The sequence below is a fragment of the Arvicanthis niloticus genome, chromosome 2 (genome assembly GCF_011762505.2).
Source record: "Arvicanthis niloticus isolate mArvNil1 chromosome 2, mArvNil1.pat.X, whole genome shotgun sequence".
Classification (NCBI taxonomy): domain Eukaryota; kingdom Metazoa; phylum Chordata; class Mammalia; order Rodentia; family Muridae; genus Arvicanthis; species Arvicanthis niloticus.
This window is the reverse complement of record NC_047659.1, coordinates 139,410,712-139,435,093: the sequence shown is the minus strand read 5'-3', so window position 1 is coordinate 139,435,093 and position 24,382 is coordinate 139,410,712. Positions and strand designations below refer to the sequence as shown.

The 24,382-nt window shown below is 45.2% G+C and overlaps 1 protein-coding gene across 10 annotated transcripts in view; it reads left to right on the top strand.

Moving 5' to 3' along the window:
- Bcas1 (brain enriched myelin associated protein 1) overlaps window positions 1–24,382 on the top strand; it is an 85,288-nt gene that overhangs the window by 48,536 nt on the left and 12,370 nt on the right. For 4 of the 10 annotated variants that reach the window (XM_076930306.1, XM_076930304.1, XM_076930307.1 and 1 more), the window contains 3 exons: window positions 6,280–6,321; window positions 11,424–11,591; window positions 22,746–22,811. The exons of 1 other annotated variant lie outside the window; for it this stretch is intronic. In XM_076930306.1, the coding sequence (XP_076786421.1) occupies window positions 6,280–6,321; window positions 11,424–11,591; window positions 22,746–22,811 (276 nt within the window). The remainder of the gene's footprint in view (window positions 1–6,279; window positions 6,322–11,423; window positions 11,592–22,745; window positions 22,812–24,382) is intronic. 5 more of the 10 variants (XM_076930309.1, XM_076930312.1, XM_076930311.1 and 2 more) reach the window with 2 other exon arrangements.

Below are 24,382 nucleotides of genomic sequence, written 5' to 3'. Positions count from 1 at the left end.
CTGCAGGAAGTCTGACACACCTCCAGGATGTTGTCCCTGTCCTGGCCATCTGGGCTGCTGTCTCACTCACTGACAGACCTTTCCACCCTCCTGTGCCCACAAGGCAAGGAAACCCCAGCAAAAGGCTAGACGCTCCCAGACACACTAGCAATAAGATGAAACATCAGGCTTTGTGGGACAAGGGTTCATGGGACATCTGTGAGCTCACACAGACCAGCTGTCATGTGATCGAAACGGGCCATCTTCTATCTTAAAGAAACTTTAGGAGTGGAATATATTCTTTTAAACAAGAGTGCGTTGTGGGTGGAGCTGACGTGGATAAGTTACGAGCAGTGTAGCTCTTTATATGTTTTTAAAAATGTTTTTATCATTAGATCTCTGAGAATTCTGTGCAGTGTGTTCGTTCATACCCTCCCCCCACAACTCCCCCAGATCCACCCCTCCCCACCCACCCAGGTGTACGTCCTGTTTTTAAGCTTCTTTACCTTTTCAAATCTATTTCGTGCTGCCGTTTATTCTTGGATGTGAGGCCTTCCATTGGAGCGTGGCCAACTTACCACTCTCTGCCTCAGAAAACCAACGCTCAGTCTCCCTGAAGTTGTCAGTTGCCAATCGGACCTTGGCTAGGGTGGGACTTCCTGTCTGCCTTCCCTCTCCGTGTGAGCATTTAGTCTGGCTTATGGCTCCTTGTTCTCAGCAATATACAAATCTTCCATGGAACTCTGCCAGTTTTTTTTTTTTAATGAGAGTGTTTACTGTTGTTAACAGGCTGGGCTACTTTTTAGATTAAGCAATTAAGAGCCAGAGGCTACTGAGGGAAGCTGGGGTAATTCTGTTTTTCAGGTTTGAATGATTCATATCAGACATCCCCTATCACAAAGAGGTTGAAAAAAACTGAAAGAGAGCCCCCACGTGTTATTAAAATTATTAATGAAAAAGAAGTAACTTTAGTATAAATTTAAGTGTGCTCCACGCACTATCTGGAACACGTTTATGCCAGAAAAATTATTTGCCAATCTGAAGTTCAGATTTAATAGGGCATTAATCACTAGGCTGCTTCCTTCCAGGAAGCCTCTGAGATCTGGTCTCCATCTTGTTTATTCCATTTTTAGTCTGGGAAGCTTGTGTCTTACCTTCAAAACACCGTATGCTCTTCGTTTGCACCCAAGTGAGACTCTCTCAGCCGCTCTGTTCAGTTTTCTTTCTCACCTCAGCAGCGCCCTCACAGAGCATTCTGGGTGATCAAACTGTCTCTGCCCTTCCTCTGATGTCATCTGGCTCATCTGCTCTCTAGCCGTGGAGGGCACCGAACTGTCATCTGGTCCTCCTGGTCTCTCAGCCATAGACTTTTCCTAAGGACAGAGAAAAGGGGCAGAGGGCTGCCAAAGGCTCTCATCTGCTCCTGAGTACTGAGCTGGGAAACCAGACCAGGGGCAAATACAGATGAAGCACAAGACCCAGAGTTGGCTCATCATGGTCGGTGTCATCTTTCAGAGAGGAACAGAGACACTTCCCACTCCCTCCATAGAAAGATAGGCTTTTTGCATAGGAGTAAAGCTCACAAATGGTAGAGACAACCTAAAACTGACAGATGACCTCAGGAGAAAGGGGATGCCTAACAGGACGCCAGGCAGCCCCCTGGTGCCAGTCGTTACCACAGTTCTGATCTTCATTCTAGACATTCTGTGTATTTTGAGCTCTGTGGCTGCATCTGATTTGTCTGAACACTGTGGGAGACTGGAAACCACACCATGTGGCTGCTCCCTCCGTGGAAGCCTGTGGAATCCGGACTGGGTCCTGTCTTTATTTGTTTATCAGTAAAATGAGTACTATGTCATAAATCTTGCTTATCAACCTCACCAGCTCGGTGAGGTCATTAACACCGTCAGAACGGTGGAGAGTAAAGACATCGAGAAAACAGGCTGAGGTTGACATGACCTAGAGCTTTGTGTTACAAGAGTCAGCGTACCCCTTGACTATACAGGAAATGGGCCATTAAGGTTCTGAGACCCACATCACACCCTGCCTACCCCATTCCAGCTTCGGAGCCCTGTGTAATTGAAGCAGTGCTTACAATGACTCCTTGATATTGGGGTTGTTAGGGTCAGAGCCTGGGTCCTGGTAACTGTTAAAAGCTAGGCTATTCATCCCCAACCCACCAATAGTGAAAAGGGGGGAGTTTAATGGGGCCACATTTGGAACAGGAACAAATAAAGAAGCCCAGTGACCCCCCACGCCGTCTTCCGGTCCTGACATGCGGTTTATGGTTACATAGAGGGCAGAGGTGTGCATAGCTAAGCTGTCTTGATCAAGATGTGGTCCTGGCCATCAGTGATTCATCAGTGTGTTAATTGCTTTGCATATGCAAATGAGCCACATCAATCTCCTTGAACTGATGGATATAAACAAATCTATGTCCCGCCCCCAGTTGTCCTGTCTGTGTGGATCTAGGAAGTTAAGACAAGTGATCATAAATTGTTCTGAGATCTATGGCCACAATGTTCAGGGCTTGGCGTCTGAATTGATTTTCAATTTCATTGGGGTATGAAATGGTGACTGGACTTGGCCTTTCTGAATCTTTACGTTAAGTGGATGTTTCAGTAGCCGCTGGGGGAGGCAGAACCTTCCAGCAAACTTACGAAGTTATACAAAGTTGAGAAAGATTTGGTGGTTCTTGGATACAGTCCTACACACACACACACACACACACACACACACACCTTAACATTGCATGGTACAAGCCTTTTTTATTTTTCCATGTGTATATATATATATATATATATATGCATATATGTGTATATATGTGTGTATATATACACACATATGTGTATATATACACACATATATGTGTATATGTATATATATATATAATTGTATATGATTGAAACTTGGCAAGTACTCTACCACTGAACTATATCCCACCCTCACCCTATTTTGTTAGTTTGAGGCAGGGTCTGGACTAAGCTGCTGATGGTGTAGCTCTCACCTTAAAGGGGGCAAGAGTTTACCCTGGGGCTGTTAGAGAGCATGGCTCAGGAACAGACTCAGGTTCTCTGAAACACCACATCCCAGCAGTAACGGTTTCATGAACTTTTCATCTTAACAGAACGAAGAAAGTCATAAATCAGCATGCTTTTGAAGTCTGCTGGTGGAAACATCAGCCCGCAGCAGCACGGAGCGTGGTCTCCGATGCTATCTCGTGACATTCTTAGCTCTGGGGCCGATGAAACATAGGTGTCCGTTGGTGAAGACCACAACAACCAGCCAGCCGTGTAGCCATAACCCCTTTTAGCAAACACTCACAATTAGAAGCTGAGAGCTTTGATTCCTCATGTGCTTTTTATATGTGCTGCTGTTGACACAGCAAAGATGCTGGTACCACGTTGACTGAATAGATCAAAGCAAAACTGCAGTCAATGTAAAGAAAAAAAAGAATATAAATTCAAGTGGTATAGGACAGTATTGAACTTAAAGATGCTGTCAAAATTATTCAAGTATGAGGGAGGCTCAGTTGGGTTAGTTCTCAATGTAAAGACTGTTAGAGCTAACGAGATCACTCAGTGGGTAACGGTGCTTGCTGCCAAGCCTAATGACCTGAGTGTGATCCCTGGGACCCATTTCATGGATGGAGAGAACTTCTGCAAGTTGGTGTCTGACCTCTAAATGCATGTTATATCACACATAAAGATACACACAAATAAGACACTTTTTAAAAAGGAATGTTTGGCTGAGTAGTGTGACTATGATAAGTGTTAACATATCAGTCTCAGATTGCTCACAAACCCACTAGGGAGCTAATCCTATCCCTCCATCCCCCTCACCCTAAGTGCTGGGATTTTACAGGCATGTGCCACCATGCCATGTGGTGCTGGCTATGAGATCCAAGGCTCTGTGCATGCCAAGAAAGCATGCTGCCAACTGAGTTGCATCCCAAACCCCAAAACACGCCGAAGGGTCTGGAAATCTAAAGCCATAGTGAAGATCAAGGGAACATCAGTGTTCAGAATGAACACTGCCCGCCCTCTCTGTCACCTGTGCCCAGCCCGCAGTGTCTTCTGAAACTGACAGGCTAGGAACTTTACGAACAGGAATGTCCAAGATACAGACTGGCCTCCCTGCAGACAGCTGGGGCTTGAAACCCCGTGGGCTCTACTCTTAAACAAAGGGGTTGTTTCTACATATTGACTCCTGAAGCCATTGTGGGTTGGGCTTGAAGAAGTCTGGCTTTTAAAAAATATCCTTTGAGTCTTTACCTGTGTGCAATATTAAGTAGCTTCCCACTGGCCTAGAGAGAGGGGTTGGCTCTGTCTTGGCTACTTTTCTATCGCTGTGATAAAACACTATGACCAAACGCAAGGCATGGAGGAAAGAGTTTACTTCAGGTCACTCTCCATCACTGAGGGAAGTCAGGGCTGGAACTCAAGGCAGGAACCTGGAGGCAGGAGCTGAAGCAGAAGCCATGGATAGATGCTGCTTACTGCCTTGTTCCCCAGGACCTGCTCAGCCTGCTTTCTTATAGAACCAAGGGCCACCTGCCCAGAGGTGGCCCCACCCACAGCAGGCTGAGCCCTCCCACACTGATCACTAAACAAGACAATACCCTACAGACATGCCTGCCCACCAAGGTTATAGAGGTGTTTTATCAGAATCCCCTCTTCCTAGAAGTCTAGGTTTGTGTCAAGTTGGCAAATGCCAACTAGCTCACATGCCAAGAAAGCAGCAATCCTTGTAAACAGTTTCTGACTGTAGCAACATTTCCTCATTGACAGAAGCTTCCAGAAATGTTGTGTTCTTCTGTGCCCGGGATGCCATCGATATGGAAACAAGATGAGCAGAAGGAAACAGTCCAAGCTGATAATGCTAGCTGGGCTGACGGCTAGTTTATAGTAACCGGACAGGGGCTTGGCCTTCAGCATGGCATCCTGACTCTCTAGCTGTTTAACCTTGGCAAGTGACTTGGCGTCTCTGTGTGTTTTTTACACTGTAAATGGTGGTCACATACGTATTGTTTGAGATGCTTTAAGGAAGACAGGATGTGGCAGGTGCCTGAGGGATTCGTGTAGCTATCCCTTCTCTCCTTTCCTCACTGTTACTAAGCAGGACCAAAGTCACTTCCCTAAATGGTTTTAACTTAGAATCCAAGAAGACACAGAAAGGTCTGTGAGCATACTGGTGTCATTTGTGATGTATTTTGTTTTTGGAAAATCCTCAAAGCAGCCTGTATCCATCAACACCCCACACACCAAAGTTTAAGAACCACTGAAGGAAAGATATCAAGATGACCTCTACAGACATAGACATCTGACAGAGAATAGCATTGACCTTTGTGGAAGATTCAGGATGCCCCCTCTATTTGGGGCAGGACTCCGGATGCCAGGAGGCTCCATAGGATTCAGTGTCTGAATTCAAGTGTGTGTGGAACCCCAGGGCCTGGCCTTTCATGGACTATTCCAATCCAGGTTGAACTTGAGTAGGACAGAGTTGTCCCAGACTGAGGGCTAAGGTAGGAAGCAGCCTCCAGTGCTGACCAAGGACTATGGTCAGATAGGGACCCTCTTATGGGGTGGGAGTGCCTACTTGCTCCATAAAGACCTGAGGCACATTTCTCTATTTCTCTCATAGAATTTCCCCCAAGAAATGTATGTTTTCCCTAACAGTAGTTGTGTTTTAAGGGGTTATGGTTTTTTCTCCTTGGCTAGAGAGGTTGGTAGAATGTTTGCCTGGCATGCAGGGAGCCCTGGATTGGCTTCCCATCACCACAGAAGTGAGTGCAGCAGTATACACTTGAAATCACAGTCGTGGAAAAGTGGAGGCAGGAGAATCAGAGGTTCAAAGTCATCTTTGACTATAGAGTGAGTGCGAAGCTAGCCAGAAAGGTATGAAATTTAGCAATAAAAATAACTATTGTTACATATTATCATATAGTTAATATTGTTGTTCTGATTTTACTGGCTAATAGAAAATGTGAAGCAAGTATGTGCTTTTCCACAGCCATAACTTTGTGGCTCTTATTTGCTGTGACATTCCTGTCCCATGCATATCCTATCTGTAACATTGTATTTATTCTCTGTTTGTTGCATTTTGAAATACACAGCTAGCTATACTTACTATACGTTTGCCTTTGTGGAAGCCTCCTTTGAGTCCTTGCTAGAACAGGTCCACATTAGCAATGTAGTATCTGAGAACTGCCCTACTGGACTGGTAGACCAGATAGCCCTTTGCTTTCACAGGGCTTGTGTCGGTAATACCTTGACTTGTTTTTCTTTTATCTTCTTCTAGTCAGTTAAAGAGGATACACTTTCCACAGGTGCAGAGGAGAACGTAAGTGACTGGGTGCCATCTTAAATCATTCCACTGTCATCTTTGGTGTGCCGGGCCATTGGGTGCTCAGTGTGGAGATCCCTGATTTGCACATCCTGTGTAGACTCTTTCATCCCTTTTTATGGTTAGGGACAAAAGGGGGGGCACCAATACTGGACCAATTTCTTTTATGATTCCCAATGATAAGGGAAAAAGTAAGAGTAAACCAGCACATTCTCTTTTTAGCTTGTCATCTTTTAGGGCTGAACGAGTCTACTGCACAGAGTAATGGCTTTGCACATCTGTAAGGGGTGGGGTTGCATCTTCTGCTTCATTCTGCATTGATTGCTCCTCCACCTTCGTTTCCGTGGTTATCCAGACTCTCGATAACTTTGGGTGGTACTCAGGTCCAGTCATTTGCCTCAGGCATGAGAGATAATGTCCCACAGCAATAATCCAAACTGCTGACTCTGACAGAAAGCTGACCGAAGGGGTCTATACCTGAGAGACTAATAGACTGAATGTTCTAGAGATAGTCTAAGTTTTTAAATAGTACATTCATGTCTGAGGGGATGATGCTGTGTGAGCTCTCTCTCTCACACACATACATGTACCTTCTGAAAATGTCATCCCGAGCAGTTCATCAACGGGGCCTCGGGAGCTTCAGGCCCAAGACAGCAGCTCCCAGTGCTGAAAGCAGTGCAGACTTTGAACATTTTTAGATTGGGATCAGTGACTTTACAGCTTCTTAAGATACAATAGGATGTAAGCACTTTGCCCAACAAAGTGTGGCTGGATCCTTCTGGAGTCTCATGTCCACTTACTATGAACAGTGTGCACGCGTTCAGTTACTGGAGCCAAGTGGATGCTGAAAATCCAAATATTTTCCCTGAATGTAAGTCATGATAGGGGTGAACACTGGAAGAGTTGTGTTTGATTCCTTTTGTGTACTTTTTATTTTCATTGGCACACACACACATACACACTTCACATGCTATTAAATTACATAAGGACATTTTCACACAAGCATATAGTATACTTTGAGTGTGCTACCCCCACACTCCTCTCCCCTCTTCTCTCTTCCCATTCCCCTCCCCAGTTCCCACTGTTCCCCTAAATGTGTTATGACTCTTATAGAAGAAAAATCCTGACAATCTGTTGGTTTTGTTATTTATTCTTCCCCCCTCTTCATACGCTCTTTTGTTCATTCATCAACTCTTTCTTTCCTTTCTTCTTTCATTTCTTGAATCGAAATTAATAACTCAGCAAGGCTCGGGCCTCTCATGATTCCAGAAAGTTCTTGTGAATTTACTGGATATTTTCTGAGAACCCAGAATCTTCTCTCTTACCGACCTGAAAAGCATCCGTCAGCTTGGAGATTCTGAGTTCTCTAAGCTTCGGGGGAGAAATCAGTGTATTCCTTCATCCCAGGAGCCCCATAGTCCCTGCAGCTCAGGTGTTAAAATCTGGAGTTGATATGAAACAGCCAAACGCATTTCGCCTTGTGCCACACACTTAACATGGACCTCGACTGAGTTAATTGATACGTTCCTAATATCAAAAGATAACAGAGCTAGTGGGGATGTGAAGAAAGGCAAGATATTTTTAACAAAATAAAGAGATGTTTTAGACATTGCTTCCCCCCTCACCTCAGTTAGCCCTACACCTTTTATTTCTAGTTTTAAGACTCCACATTTCCCATTTAGCTGCCCACCACGTGGAGAGAATGAGGCTAAACAGTTATGACCTAGGCATCATTATCCCCAGGTCACATTTCCACTTGAACCTCAGTTTACTTATCTGTTAAATGGGGATAATGATTGAACAAGTTTGTGGCCCTGGTGGGAATTAGATGAAATGCTAATTTAGGCATCTGTAAACCACAGTTCTCAGACCAAATCCAGTCTACCACCTATTTTTCTTATCTGGTCCACAAGTTAAAAGTGGTCTTTTACATTTTTAAGTGGCTGGAAACAAATGAAAGAAAAATAATTTCATAAATTTATGGAAATCACATAAATTCATAATGCCAGTGTCGACAAATGTTGTTAGAACTCAGCCATATGACCCTTTATGCATCGTCTCTGGATGCTTTGCCAGACGGACCAAGGCAGGTGACACCTTTTGTAGGGAAGGCTGGCCCCAGTGGCAGCACTGGTGAGTGGCAGATGACATAGAGAGTGCTGGCCCCCCATTACTGTGCTAGTTCCCAGGAAAATTATGCTCTCTCTTGCTGGCTCGGCATCCAGGTGGAGCACAAGAGTGTAAAACTGACGTTCATTTCATTTCTTCCTCCCTGGAGAGACAAGCACATTCACTGTGACAGTGCCCAGCGCTCCCTCACTGCAGGGCAGTCAAAGCCTTTGACTCCTGAATTCTGGAGCAGCATGGTTGGACTGTTATGGACTGTACACAGCCCACCGTGACACCCTGAGCAGAAGGTGCATGTGACGTCAGCATGACATCATGTTTTCATGCAAAGACCACCAGAAATTTAGAACTCCTTCTAAATTCAGATTCTAATCCTATGGGAAATAAAATCTGGGCCAGCAAGATGGCCCAGCGGGCAAAGGCACTTGCTGCTAACTCAGAGAGTGAGTTTGATTCCCGAGACCCACATGGTGGAAGGAGAGAACCCACTCCTGAGAGTTTTCTGTCATGTGCACGCCCCCGTCACAAACACTTACAGATAAACATTTAAAAGATTGAAAAACAATCGAGCATAGTAGCACTCACCATTAATTCCTGCACTCAGGAGGCAGAGGCAGGCAGCTCTCGGTGAGTTCAAGGCCAGCCTGGTCTAGAGAGTTCCAGGATAGTCAGAGCTACTTATACAGAGTCCCTATCTAAATTAATTAATCAATTAATTCATTAATTAAAATCTGTTTCATCTATAGCAGCTATGGAAAAGCTCAGGTGTGACACAAAAATGTTTGGGCCTTGGTTCATTGAAATATTGTAACTGATGAAACTATCTTTCCTTGCCAATGATGTGTCAAACCAAAGTAACTGCCACTTCTTAGCAAGAACTTGAAAGCTTCACTTGAAAAAACAAAAGACAAAAGCAAACCAAACCAAAACACCCAGCCTGGATGAGAAAAAAAACAGCCTCACTGACGCCTTTGCCGAGAGGAGAATTAGTTTCCGACATGGCTGGACTGGGCTCCTGGTCTGCCTCAGTCTGGCCCTGCTGTGGTTGGAGCTTCATAGCCTTGCAGCAGTCAAGAGGGAGGAGATACAGGTTTTGTCAGGCTACACTATGGTAACAAAGTCTCAAAGTTCAGTGAACGCCCCCTTTGTAGCCCCTTCCTAAAAGACAGGTCTCAAGCATCCTAGCCAGGCCAGGCTCAAACTTGCAGCCAGGGAGGACTTGGAGCTCTGATCCTCCTGCCTTCACTCCTGAGTGCTGGGATTACAGGTGTGTGCTGTCACCTCCAGTTTACGTGGTACTGATGATCAAACCTAGGGCTTCCTGCACACTGGGTGAGCACTGTCCCAGAGGAGTCACATCCCAGCCCATGATCAGCTGATTTCTCTCTGTTTTGTCATTCCTTCTGCTAGGCCACTGTCTGTTGGCCATAGCTGTTTCAAGTAATGGTTTCCTGCTGGTATCAGAGGGAGGGAGCGGAGAGGAGACAGTGCTAGGGTGAGGTATGCCAGGGCTCCTGAAGCATCCACTGGGTCAGCATCCACTCACATTCTGACATTACAACGCTACTCATGTCAGTGCTACAGATTGTGATCTCAGGATTTTCCCTCTAGGTTCTTGTACACAAAGGCTCAAAATGTTCCAAAGACAGAATAATTCTGAACCCAGGTCCAGGAGGTCAAAGTCTGCTCTTACCTACTCAGGAGCCATCCCCCACCCTTCCACAACAGGATGCCAGTAGCTCTTCTGTAGCACATGTAAGAATGAAATCCCAGGAGACCAAGGACAGCATAGCCAAAGGATGCAGAGGGTCCGAGTTCTTAGAGGATGGCAGAGACTCGAATCCACGTGAGAATGTTTTCCTGTTGGACGTTCTGTTTCACCGGCCAGTGGGAAAACCCCTATTTTCCTCAAAATGGCTGCTATTCATTGATATGACTTTAGCCAAGTTAGCCAACTGTTCGTAATCCTCATTTGTAAAATGGGGATAACATTACCTTTGTAACCCTGTCCTGAAATGTTATCTAAGAAGTACATTGTACAACGGCAGACTTAGAAAGATGTCTAAATGGACCCATAAGTCATTGGGTGCTCCAGGTCTTACATGGTCATGGAGTAGACAGGTTTAATATTAACATGAGTGAGAACCGGTAGTATTAACTAAGTGTGGTGCCCGTTACAAGCCTAAGAACGTGTTGCCTGATTATTTGTGTCCTTTCTTGGTCCCTGTTCTATTAGGGTGACAAGACACCATGACTAAGACAATTTATGAAAGAAAGTGTTGAATTGGGGGCCTGCTGATAGTTTTAGTGGGTCAGTCTACCATGGTGGCAAGCATGGCAGTAGGCAGGGAGCTTGGTGGTTGGGCGCTGGCCAAGAACTCACATCTGATCCACAAGCAGGAGGCAGAGAAAGACAGCTAATTGGATGGGGTACCTCAAAGCCCATCCCAGTAACACACCAACAACAACAAGGCCACACTTCCTAATTTCTCTTAAATAGTTCCACCAACTAGGAGCCAAGCATTCAAACATGCGAGCCTCTACGGGCTGTTCTCATTCAGATCACCACGGGATCTGTACACAGGCTGGATGTAATTACTCTGAGAAGGACTGAAGAGACTCTTACTAGGATGGAAGGGAGGAAGAGACTCCTGTCTAGCCTGTACCTTCATAGGGAAGGAATTTGCCAACTCCATTCCTGTCTGTCTGTCCATCTGTCTGTCTGTCCAGTGATCAGCAATCATACGTCTGTGAGCTCATTATTTACATTCTGAATATCGCCTCTTGAAGATTTGACTGCATAGAAACTAGTCACAGGTTCAAACCCACAGCTACTCTGCAGATAGAACCACCAAGACTCCTTCACAAAACATGCTTTGGGGGAATATTCGGGTGTAGTGTGGGTTGTTTCGTTTTGGTTTGTTTTGGTTTGTTTCGGTTTGTTTTTCTTATTACCTGGCAAAATAATCTAGGCGGTGTGCCAGTCACCAGTAGAGACTGTAAGGTCTGAGGAAGTAGAATCCACCTTACAAACTGTGGAACTCAATGAAGAAGAGACCCAGCCTGAACCCACCGATGTAAAAGTCAAAGAAGAAAGCAAACCCCGGAGGACCCCTCTGATGGCATTTCTCAGACAAATGGTAAGCCACTTCCGGTCCCTGCAGAGCGGACATGCTTGCCCATCTTCTGAGAGTAGGGGGTGGTCCTACCCATGTGTGAGCATCCCTGTGGTGAGCCATGGGGACTATGGGTGGGCTCATGAGAAGATTCCATTCACTCTTCTCATTCCATCATAAGGCCTACGTCTTGCTAATGTTCCTTGCCTCTGATAATTCCCTTTTTAGTAAATTAAGAAACTTCACTTGTAAGTTTTGACAACAGTATCCACCCAGAAGTTAATTTCATTACTGGCTTACTCTATCTTTGATGTTGGCTTCAGTTGTTGGTAAGTGATTCTGCTCTCTCATTTTGGTAATGAAGTGAGCTTTCCTCTTATTCAAAAGAAACTGTCTACATAAAGAACATAAGGATATATAAAGATGGGGCTAGAGAGATGGCTCAGCGGTTAAGAGCATACGCTGCCCTTGCAGAGGACCAGGGTTCTGTTTCCGGTGCCTACATCAAGTGGCTCATAACATCCTGTATCTCCAGTTCCGAGGGATCCAATGTCTTCTTCTATCCTTTAGAAGGCTACACTGCACAACATGGTGTACATACAAGCAAGAAATCACACACACACACACACACTCTTTAAAAATAAAAAATTAAAGAATTTATAAATAAATTAAAACAAGCCCTTAAAAGCCATATAAGGCATTTTCTGGCTTAAATATTAAATAATATAATTTATAGCCAGGCATAATAGTTTATACCTGTAATCCTAGCACTTAAGAAGCTGGAGTGGATTCTTGGGTCAATTACACTTTGCTACACAGTGAAACTCAGTCCGCAAAACAAAAAAGGCCGAAGCCATGAACAGATGTACAGAAGTCCTGAAGATGACATTTGAGATAGGAATGACCTAGGTCATTGGAACGCAGCAGTGCTGCCTGATATTCTTACAGGAGATGTGTCTGGCTGCGCAGCTTGCTTGGTGGATTCGCCACTCTTAATCTCTGTGGAATGGAAAAAATGAGGGCAGACACCTTTGGGTCCCCGTGACTTTCAATATCCAGGAACCTAAACAACACAAGAAAATAAAGTCACCGGGCGACAGCAGCAAAGCCCGAGCAAAAAGGCCTTTGGCGTAATTCTCTGTTAACAAGGAGCAAGACCTCCGCCATCCGTCCCACCATCCATCCCACCATCGGTCCCACCATCCGTCGGGCACCTCTATTTTCATATTCAAGGGTTTAATCAACGTGCAGATAAAGAAAGAGACAGCTGAGCCCTTGCAGCTGGACCAAGACGCATGAACAGGTGTTAGCCCGGGTCGCGTCCTTTTCTTGTTGGTTCCTTGTTGACAAGGATGCTGCAGAAGCAGTGGGCAGGCCGAGGCTGATCCTACCTCTCATGGTCCGTTTTCTCTAAAAGAGAGTTTGAGGCCAGCGAGATGGCTCAGCAGGCAAAGGCACAGACTATTAAGACTTGACAGCCTGAGTTTGCTCTCCCAAACTCACACCGCAGACAGAGAGACAAGGCATTGGCATTGCCCTCTGACCTCCCTCCATGCGTGCGCTGCGGCACCCAAGCACATAAGCGCATGCGCGACCCGCAAACCTACACAAGCCTGATGAACTGGGTTCCAGCCCAGAACTTGTTAGAAATACTGCTTCAGTGGCAAGCGTCTGTCATCCCAGCCCTCCAATTGGGCGTCGGGAAGTGGAGACAGAATTTGATAAGAATTCACAGGCCAGCTGGCCTGGAGGCCCCAGCAGCAGCAGAGACAACGCAGTAGATGGCAAGAACTGACCCCCAAATGTTGTTCTGTGGCTTTGACATAGGTGCCATCATACCTGAGAGCCTGCTCCCAACACACACACACACACACACACACACACATATACTGATTAATTAATTAATTAATTAATTTTAAGAACTGAGACGTTTGCACTTGTTATTACACGACACCAGTAAACACATTTGGCCTATTTCCAGTGACTGATCTTAATGGGACTCCCAAATTCTTCATCACAACAGAAAAGGTGGTCAGATTTCTTGTTTCTAGATAAAATAAGGAAACACTGGAGAATCAGCAAACAGAATTAACACATCTTCCACATGGCCAGTGTGGCTAGCATCACAGAAAAGGGATAGAAAGACAAGAAACTTCAAACCCAGCACAAAACGAAACTCAGAGTCTTTCTCCAGCAAAGCCTTGAGCTGGGGAAGATTCTTTACTGTGCAACTTTACCCCTCTAAGCAGTTGGACACTTTTCTCACAGTGAGAACTGCCTTTGGAACTGGCCCTCCAAGGATGGGTGGGCAGGACCCTCCCCCGTGACCCTTAGAGACCAGCATGCTCCTTGTTCTTGTCACCAGAAAACCTGAACTGTTCTTTTTGTTCCGACCCCGTCCAAAGCTTCAGTGATCGTAGGTCCACCCCACCCCACCCCACCCCACCCCCCCCCCCCCCACCCCCACAAAACTCGCGACAATCCTAATGGTTGTCTTCCTGTTTCGTTTTCGGTAGAGCATGCCGCCAGCATTGTGATGACATCCGATACTCGAGGCAAGGTTTTTTTAGCTTTAACACCGTCCCCAATGTCACCCCAGGTTTCATCCTGTCCCTGAGGGCATGGAGTTCACACCCCTGAGCCAGTGCTACCTCACTGGTTCAAGAGCTTCCTTGACTTACAGTGAATGGATTTATCTCTCAGAGTAGCCATTGCTCTGTTGATGATGGTTTTTGAGGAGAGAGAGAGAGAGAGAGAGAGAGAGAGAGAGAGAGAGAGAGAGAGAGAGAGAGAGAGAGAGAGACCAGTTAACAGTCATTCCCTTGGGGAGCAAAACCCAGTGAAGGGGAAAGAAAAAAATCTTCATTATTAATCTGGCTCACACTCAGGCTTCTGTACCTCACATGAAACCTTGCCTGCATGAAGGATGTGCATGCACTTAAAAAAAGTTGTTTACTTTTGTATTTATTTTGTGTCTGGGATGATGCATGCGTGTAGAGGTCAGGGGCGACTCCTGTCTAGGAGTCAGTTCTCGCCCTCTGCCGTATGGGTCCTAGGAATCAGACTCAAGATGTCAGACTTGGTGGCAGGTGCTGTTACCGAATGAGCCATGCCCCAGCCTTAGTACCCATTTTTATGTATGTATATTACTGTCCCCATTGGGGAGATCCCAGGAAGGCAGGTCCAGAGATTACTTTAAGGAAATGTTTGGTTTTTGTTTCTTTTTTAAATTGTACTCAAGGCCTCAAGGTTGATTTAAAATCTTTAGATTTATACAGGACATTGAGGCAGGGGAAAATGGACATACATGTAATCTACCACTAAGGGTTAAGGCAACTTGTTAAGGCCAAATAGCCGAATGCTTCAAACTTATTTTAACATAATTAGAAATTTATTATTTTATTTAAAATAATTTGCCTGACTAATAGAGAACCCGATAGCAAAATCCCTGGTTTGTATCCAACTTCACTAGCCGGAGGGTTGACTGTCTAACCTCTGTCTCTCCTCTCTGTCTCTCTGATGAGGCATCTCCATGATCAGCTGATCAGCGGCAAAGTCTTCTTTGTTGAATACTTTTTTTTTTCTTCAGACAATGCAGCTGCTCCACCCGTAGCTCTGCTTTTTTTTTTTTTCCCCTATCTTATTTTTTGTCATTGGTTTTTGTTCTGTTTGATTGTTTTTGTTTGTTTTTATTTGTTTGATTCTTTTGGTTTGTTTGATTGTTTTTGTTTGTTTTTATTTGTTTGATTCTTTTGGTTTGTTTGATTGTTTTTGTTTGGTTGGTTTTGTTTTGTTTGCTTTTGCTTTTGTTTGTTTTTGTTTTGTTTAATTGTTTTTGGTTTTGTTTGTTTTTGTTTTGTTTGATTGGTTTTGTTTGTTTGTTTTATTTTGTTTTTGGTTTTTTGTTTGTTTTATTTGTTTGTTTTTGTTTGATTGTTTTTGTTTTGTTTGATTGTTTTTTACCTTTAGGACAGGCTTTCACTAACGATTGAAACTCACTGTGTGGCCCAAGCTGGCCTGAAGCTCCTAGCAATCCTCCTGTCTCACCCTGCCAAGTGCTGGGATTACATATATGAACCTCTGTGCCCCACTTGCCTGGTTCATTTCTTTTCTTTGTAAATAATTATTTATTTATTTTATGTATATGAGTACACTCTGTCTTCAGACACACCAGATGAGGGCATCAGATCCCATTACAGATGGTTGTCAGCCACAGTGTGGTTGCTGGGACTTGAACTCAGAACTTCTGGAAGAGCAGTCAGTGCTCTTAACCACTGAGCCATCCCTCCAGCCCTGCCTAGTTCACTTCTAAAGAAATCATTTTCTTTCCATAAATCAACCTCTTACAAAGTGGAAGGTCTCCATTTTTAGTGTAACTACATTTGGGGTAAAAGAAAATAGAGTAATATAAATCCTAATGTTGCATTCTACACAGATGCTTGGACTAAACCACCAAAGTCCCACAGGCTCCCACAGGAACCCAAAATAATTGCAAGGAATTTCTCTGAGATCAACCCCACAGTGAAGAGAAACGGGTTGTTATACACAGTAGTCAGCTGCATGTCAAGAAAGCCTTTGAAATGCTAGAACATTTTTATGGGGCGAGTAGGCAGAGGGCTGGGCTCATGTACGTAACAACCAGGTTGGCAGATTCCAAACCAGACATGGCGATAAAATACATAGATTTCTGATTTATAATCTCCCAGCATAAAGACAGCCTGCTTCTGGCAAGCCTGCGCTCTCTCCACACCAGCTTTACCTGCTTTGTTCCATCTGAACCTCCTGCAGGTCTTTCTCTGGACCACTGGTTTTTATAAGAAAATCTTGATTAGTGTGACATCCTCAAACTGAGGGAAAGACTATGCAGTTTAGTAGTGGGCCAGCTAAAGGCCCAAATGAGGAGACAGCCAAGGCAGCTGCTTTTCTGTTAAGCACATTCAATCTAATAGGCCAATAAAACTTCAAAAATTAGTATCTGCAGGGGAAAGGAAGGTGGTTTGAATATGGGAATTATATAACAAAATACAGAAGACTTTGGGCCAAAATTCTGGATCTCAAAATTCCCTTCAGGTATTAAAATCTTAATAAGGGGGTGACGAGGAGATGGCTTGGTGGTTAGGAGCACTTAACGCTCAGATTGGTTCCTAGTAAATGGTTTTTGAAGCCACACTGGGCCCAGCTGTAAGAAACACTCTTCTCCCAAATGAGCTTCAGGACTCAGAGTCTAGAGAGGGTCTGAGCAATTTGCCCAAATCCCAGAGCAAACTCAAGAGTTTGAAGTGCTATTTCCTATTATTCCATCTTTGTTGTTTCTAAAGCTGCCCTTTGACTCAGGTACCACACTGCCTCCTGCGAGGCTGCTGGATTCTAGGGGTTTGTGCAGGTGCTGTGGTGCTGGCTCCATTCTTCAGCTTCTCTTATCAGTGTTTTCTGTAACAGCACTGTCTTTATACCTGGGCTACTGGTTTTAAAATCACAGGCAAAAGAGGAAAGCCTATGTTAAGCTTGGGAATAGCATTCTTGAATGGATTTGTTCTTACAATGGAAGTTGCTTCAGATAGATCATTTATATCACTAACCCAATTCTATTTCAAATGAACCTCTCTGTGAAATAGAAAACTGAGATACATAACCTCTGTGGACCTGGAAATTTCTCCTAGATTCGTTTCCTTGGACCTGAGTTAATGAGGTTGACTTAGAAAACTTTGTTGCTAATACTCTTGCAGGATGAAAATTTCACCTACAAATGGAGAGTGGTGACCTACATCTGTAATCCTAGCATTCAGGACACGGAGGCAGGAAGGATCACAAGTATAATGTCATCCTTGGATTAAGTGTGAGGCCAGCCTGGGCTATATGAGACTCTGTCTATAGATAGATAGATAGATAGATAGATAGATAGATAGATAGATAGATAGATAGATGATAAATAGATCACCCTACTTTTTTTTGAGACAGGATATCTCCATGTAGACCTGGAACTCACTATGTAGATCAGGCTAGCCTTGAACTCACAGAGATCCACTGTGTTGGCTATTCTTGGTTGTCAACTTGACTACATCCGAAATGAACTACAAACTAGAAACAAAGAACACTGCTGTGAGAGCTTATTTTTGCTTGGGTGAATCCACTCCCGGTCCAGACCTTTGAGGAAGGAAGGAAGGAAGGAAGGAAGGAAGGAAGGAAGGAAGGAAGGAAGGTACATGGCTTTGATCCCGATCTTGAGGTGAGAAGACTCACACCTTTAATCAGAACCACACCTTCTGCTGGAAGCCTATAGAAGGACATGGAAGAAGGAAACGTTTGCTCTTGGCTGTTTCTCCTCATCTTGCTAGCAAGGTCACTCCTTCACTGGCATCAGAACCTCCTTCTCTGGGATTCCAGCACATACTGAAGACCTGAAGACCCGCTGAGACATCCAGCCTTGTGGACCGAGCAACTACTGGATTCCAGGACTTTCCATTCACAGGCAGACATTGTAGGATTAGCTGGAGATCATATATATATATATATATATATATATATATATATATATATATATATATATATAGAGAGAGAGAGAGAGAGAGAGAGAGAGAGAGATGTTCACTCTGTAAGTTCTGTGACTCTGGAGAATCCTGACTAACACATCCACCATGTCCCTGTCTCCCCAGCCCTGGATTCAAAGGCTTGCACCACCACATCCTTTAACTGTCAGCTTTGGCTGAAGGGTCAAAATCCATTTGCATTTCTTTCCAAATGATACAGGAACCAATCACCAAATGTTTCCACTCAAATGCTGACCCTCTGAACGACCCGTGTTGGAAGCAGCTCCAATACTCCTCAGAATATCAAGTCATCAAAATGCACAGCACCATGCAAGCAATAAAAACCAGGATCATTAATTAACATGCAAGGCTCAAGACACCACAGCCAAGTCTAAACTACACCTTTGAAATGTTCACCTTTGAGTCTCATGAATAAAACCACACATGAAACAAGTTACTCAGCAGACAGTAGGAAAGTCTCAGAAACTGCTTCTGAGCCTCTAAGCTTTTCTACGTGGCACTAAGCCATCTCTGAAAGAATTTTAGTATCCTTAAACAGTAACCACTGTTTTTGACAGCTAGTAAAAATAAGCCTTGGTGGTTAGGGTTATTTGGGTGGTAAAGTCCAACCTGGATTATCTGAAACAGGGTTCTGCAGACTTTGGAAGAAAGTTCTGCTCTCTGAGTTGTCACTGAAACAGGGTTCTGCAGACTTTGGAAGAAAGTTCTGCTCTCCAGAACTCCAGGGCATGGTTTCCAATCCCGCCCAACCCTCCTCTAAGACTATCAAAGAGACGGAGGGAAAGGAAGAGGACCCAAATCCTAAACTGGAGAAGGGTCTGTGGGACACCAGCTTGAAATAAGGAAGAGTTGGATTCGATGGTGGCTCTCAGGATACAAAAGAACATTACCGTCAAGAAGCTGTGGGAGGACCAGTCCCTGGCGTCCACTGTTGCTTTGGCTTAAGAAGCTATTCCGATCATGCATGCTGTGTTGGTTGCTTGTCTACTGCTGTGATAAAACACCCTGACCAAAGCAACTTATAAAAGAAAGTCTATTCGGGTTTATACTTCCAGAGAGATGAGAATGCATGGTGGCAACGCAGAGGCATGGGGTTGGCACCGGAAGCCGCGAGCTCTCCCCTTGAACTCAAAGGAGAAAGCAAAGAAACAGCAAAGGTGAAGAGCCTTTAACTCTCAAAGCCCGCCTCTGGTGACAGACTTCCTCCAACAAGGCCATGCCACCCAAGCTTCCCCAAACAGTGTTATCAACTGGGGACCAAGTGTTCAAATGCCAGAGCCTCTGGAGACATCCGCATAAAAGTCACCAAGCACATTTGCATTTTGCATCTGAACAATTTCCAGGGGGGGGGTGGAGAATAAGTGGCTCATTTTGGTAAACTGTTTGATTTCCAAGTATGGGGACCTAAGTTCCACCCCCGGAGCCCATATTTAAAAGGCCAGGCGGCATGTGCTTATAATCCCAGCACTGAAGAAACAGAAGCATGCAGATCTCTGGGGTTCACTGGTCAGCCAGCCTAACTAAATTGGTGAGTTCCAGATTCAGTGACTCTGCTTGAGAGGTGAATGCATCGTGGGGAATGTCACTCTGTGTGGACCTGTGGCCTCCACGTACACATGAACACTGTCACACAGGAACACCTCCCACTTACCTGCATAGACAGACATACATGGTCTCCAGGGCCTAACTGATGTGGACAGAAGCCGTATTCTGAAGGCCTTGCTGGAGTTGTGGGTGAGTACAAGGGGGTTCTTTCTACATAGTCTGAGCCCGGGGGTAGGGGCCAAGTGACATCCTAAAGTATCACACAGTAGCAGGTGACAGCAATAACCAAGGGAGTCCATTCCCTCTTCTTGGCATTCTCAAACAAGATCAAGCCTCTTCGAAGAGCACAGGAGACCCAGAGGGAAGAAGAGCCGCTCTCCATGCCCGAGGATCTCAGTCCCATGTAGAGGACACTCTGATCTTTATTCGGAAACCCTGGTGACTCCCACTCTAAGGAAAGTGCGTGGAAGCCAGGAACGGTGGCTGTCATAGTCAGGGTTCCATTGCTATGAAGAGACACCATGACCAAGGCAACTCACAAAGGGAAGCACTTGACAGGGCTGGCTTACAGTGTGTTAGAAGATTAGTCTGTGATCATTATGATGGGGGGCGTGGTGGTACACTGGCAGGCATGGTTCTGGAGAGGTAGCTGAGATTCTGATTCATATCCACAGGCCCCAAGAAGGGAGAGACAGACAGATAGACAGACAGACAGACAGACAGACTGACTAACTGACTGGGCCTGGCTTGTGCTTTTGAAACCTCAAAGCCCATCCCCAGTGACATACTTCCTCCAAGAAGGACACACCTCCTAATCCTTCCCGCCTTTCTCAAACAGTTCACTCCCTAGGAACTAAGCATTCAACTATCTGAGCCTATAGAAGCCGTTCTTATTCAAACCACCACAGTGGTACAGGCTGAGGCAGAGAGATGGCAAGTTCAAGGCCTGCCTGGGCAATGCAACAGATCCTGTCCCAAAAGGGAAAAAAAAGAAAAAAAAAAAAAAAAAAAGCAAGTTCACAGACCTTGGCAGCATCCCATTCTATATTACTAACCGTCAGGACACACCAAGACTGTACCTTGTTCTTGGGGTGCCCTAGGGATGTGGCTTTAGGGATAGCGAAAGATGTCGAGATCCCCTCACTCTGTCCAAACTGTTGATGGTCCTAGTCTGTGCTTCTGTTGTCTGGAGAGCAACACCAAGTCATACTGAAGAAAAGCAGTGCCCACCCGTGAGTGGACAGCTCCCACGGACATCTGTACGTGAGGCTCGTCAGCCTGGCTTCTCCAAACCCGGATTAGTTTACTTTATTCAACTTATCTAATTCAAATAATCTAATTTCAAGTCAATGTTCAGTCATCGCTAGTTGACTGGGTGGTGCCTGCCCCTCCTTGGGGCGGTAGAATGCAGAGGTGGCTTAGAGTAAGGAGCCTGGAGTCACCGTCCATGGTCACAGTGTGGGTCTCCAACCCGCTAGTTCCACGGCCCCGCCTAGAGCCTCTGAGCTTTCATTTTGTTTGCTAGTAAAATGAAGCTCGCCTCTGTGAAGATTCCGATGTGGTGAATCATTCGGACACATCTTTCTCTTTCTGCACAGTGCCTGCACTCAGTCAGAGGCCACTCAGAGTCAGCCCTGAACTTCCCTCTCTGACAATTTGTCATCTCTCAGACAACTGAAGCACAGCACGTAACACTAAACCCTCAGAATGCATTTGAGCACCCGTAAGGTTTTCTTTGTCATGCATGTTTGGTATGTGTGCTTATATACATGTTTGTCTGTACATGGGTGTACACGTGAGGGTGTGGGCATGCACATGTGCACGTGGGCCCGAGGCTGGTGTTGAGAGTCTTTCTTACACGTTAAGGCGTTCTCTTGGTTGAACTAGGAGCTCTCAGATATGACTAGGCTATGTACCCTGATCTCCAGCAATCCTGTCTCTACCTCCCTCCCGTGCACTGGGATCACAAATGACCGCCATGCTCACCCAGTTTCCTGGGGTCTGAACTCTGTCCTCAACAACTGCTTGCCTGCAGGGAAGGTGTTTTACCGCCTCTCATGTTCTCAGAATTGAGTGTTCTAAGCCGTGTGCTGTGGGTGTATGCTATTTGCTAAGAGAACATCCCAGTTGACAAAGGTGCAGTCGGGAATCCCTGCTTCCTGAGCAGCTGGGAGGAGATGATGCTAACCAATGAGCGCTCATCCTCACGTCACGTGGGAGTTTGATCGCCCCACACACACAGTTAAAGTCACAGGGCCAAGGGTGAGTCTGAGTCTGACTATGGCCAGTTAGAGCACTGCTCAGAACCCCTAGAGGGCCTTGTTAAACACGGGTGGCTGTGGGTCTGGATCTAAGCAGGTGTGAAGAACTTGCATCCCTCTATCAAGTCCCCAGGTGAGTCTGGTGCCTCTGGGCCTGTGGCCACGCCTTTGGAACCAGTAGCTCAGCTCACCTGCTTGAAGGAATTGAAGCTGCAGATTCTACTAGATGCCCCCCTGTTGAGGAAGCCACTGGCTCTAGGGGGCGCTAAAGGATGGAGGATGGGTGCTCACTAACTTCTCCACTAGCTGAAAGTAGCAAGAGTTAGCAGGCAAGTGGCACCAATGCCTCATTCGTTCATTCATTCATTCATTCATTCATTCATTCATTCATATCTCTCTAACCACCTCCTCCTTCCAACATTACTTTCTTCTTTCTCCTTCTGAAAAAGGATCTCGTTTAGCCTAGGCTATCTCATAGTCCTGTTGCCTCAGCCCCTAAATGCTGGGATTACGAGTGTTTTCCTCAGGAGTCAGGAACAAACGTCAATTTACCCCATATATAATTTGATTTCATTTATTTGTTTTTGTTTGCTTGTTTGCTGTTCCTTTGGGAAGCTAACACTTGAATTCATCAGACTCTGATGACACAAACAGCCACAGCTCTCTGAGTGACCCCTTTCCAGCTGCTCTTCTGTCTTGATCCTATATATGAAGGATAAAGGAGGGGGTCGCCGTCGTCGTCGGTTTTGCAAGAAGTGCACGCACCTGTGCACCCGTCACTGTGCTGTGGTAACTGAAAGGATACTGTCTGTTTGTTGTTGTAGTCAGTGAGAGGGAGCGAAGGGATCACCCGCTCGGAAGAAAGTAACGGGAAAGACTCCAGCTGCCAAGTAAGTGACTGTGAACTCAGGCTGCTGGCGGGTTCAGCCTCGGGTCCTCGATGTTCTCAATGCAGTTCTCAGTGAAACATTAAGCACCCACTGTATACCCAGCAGCGCTGGGCTCTGTGGACATGGTGTGGGCGAGTCCTCAGCTCTTCTCTCTCCATATGGGAAGGTTTCTTCCCAGCCTTTGAGTTTTAGCAAAAATGTCACCTCTTCAAAGAGCTCCTGTGCCCTTCCATCACCCCTGTCATAGGGTTTGCTCACTTCGTGATACTGTAATGATTCTTCTGTCTCTTCTGGTCCTTCTCGCCCCTGTCTGGAGCACTGTGGAGCAAGCAGGTTTTTCTGGTTTCCTCTCACCTTCTGTGGTGCCTGGCACAGAGAAGGATTATTAGATCAACAATGCTTGCTTCCTTGCTTTCTTCACTATTGACAATGGACAGAAGAACACTTGGCATCTGTGCAGGTTCCTTCCGTTAAAAATGGGACCATTGGGCTGGGTGGTGGCCTGCAGCTCTCTTAGTACAGAGTTTGCCTCACACGTGCATAGCCCTGGGCTCCATCCCAGCACTGCATAGAACCAGGCATGGTAGAACACCGCTGCGGTCCCAGCGCTTGAGAGGCAGAGCGGGGGAAATTAGCTGTTCAACATCATCTACTAACCCCCTATTTTATAATCCAGCACTCCTTTTAATTTAAATGGATACTTCTATAAAAATATCATAGCTCTTCTATTAATTTTAATAATACAAAGAAGTGCTTAAAACGCTGTATTTTTAGACTCAAAGGGCCTGATCCTGGCTTAAACAGTTCTTTTGTTTGTTTTTGTGAATCTTTTGCTATAGTTGTTTTGAAAGATTACCAATCTCCCAGTGCCTCAGTTTCCTCACCTAGGAGGATGTAGGGGACGAAGACTTGAAAGAGCATCCTGCCTAGATGAGTCAGTACTGGGAAGGCACTAAGAACATTCCTGGCATGGAGGCTCAATAAGTAATTTCATGTCAGTGTAGGCTGTATGCGAAACGCCATACAGTGAGTGACTCAGACCACAGGAATGTCTGCCTTGAATTTCTGTTGGCTGGAGAGGCTAAAATCAAAGTATTGGCATGGTTTGTTTAGTCTCCACTGAAGGCTCTCTTCCTTGCATGCTAATGGCTGCCTTCCACCTTGCTGGGGAAACGGGAGGAAAGAGGAGGAACGAGGGTAGAAGAGTGCCCCCTGGTGTCTCTCCCTATAATGACGCTAAGCCTTTGGAATCAGCTCCATCTGTATGACCCTATTTAACGTGAATTATTACTTTATTCCAAACATATCCACAAAGCGGATTTGTTTTCAAGGGATGAATTGGAGTTGCGTGATTAAGACAACTGCAGGTGCCTCTTGTCATTATTATTAAGACGTTGGTAGGGAATCACCACGCTATTGTATTGTTCATATCTCATGAATCTACAGCGTAATTCAGAATACAGCCTAGCCTTCTACTTCTATTAATAATTAGAAAACTTCATCTGTTTTCATATATCATTAATATAATATTAGAAAACATGATGTTTTCCATTTATTTTCTTTTTATACCT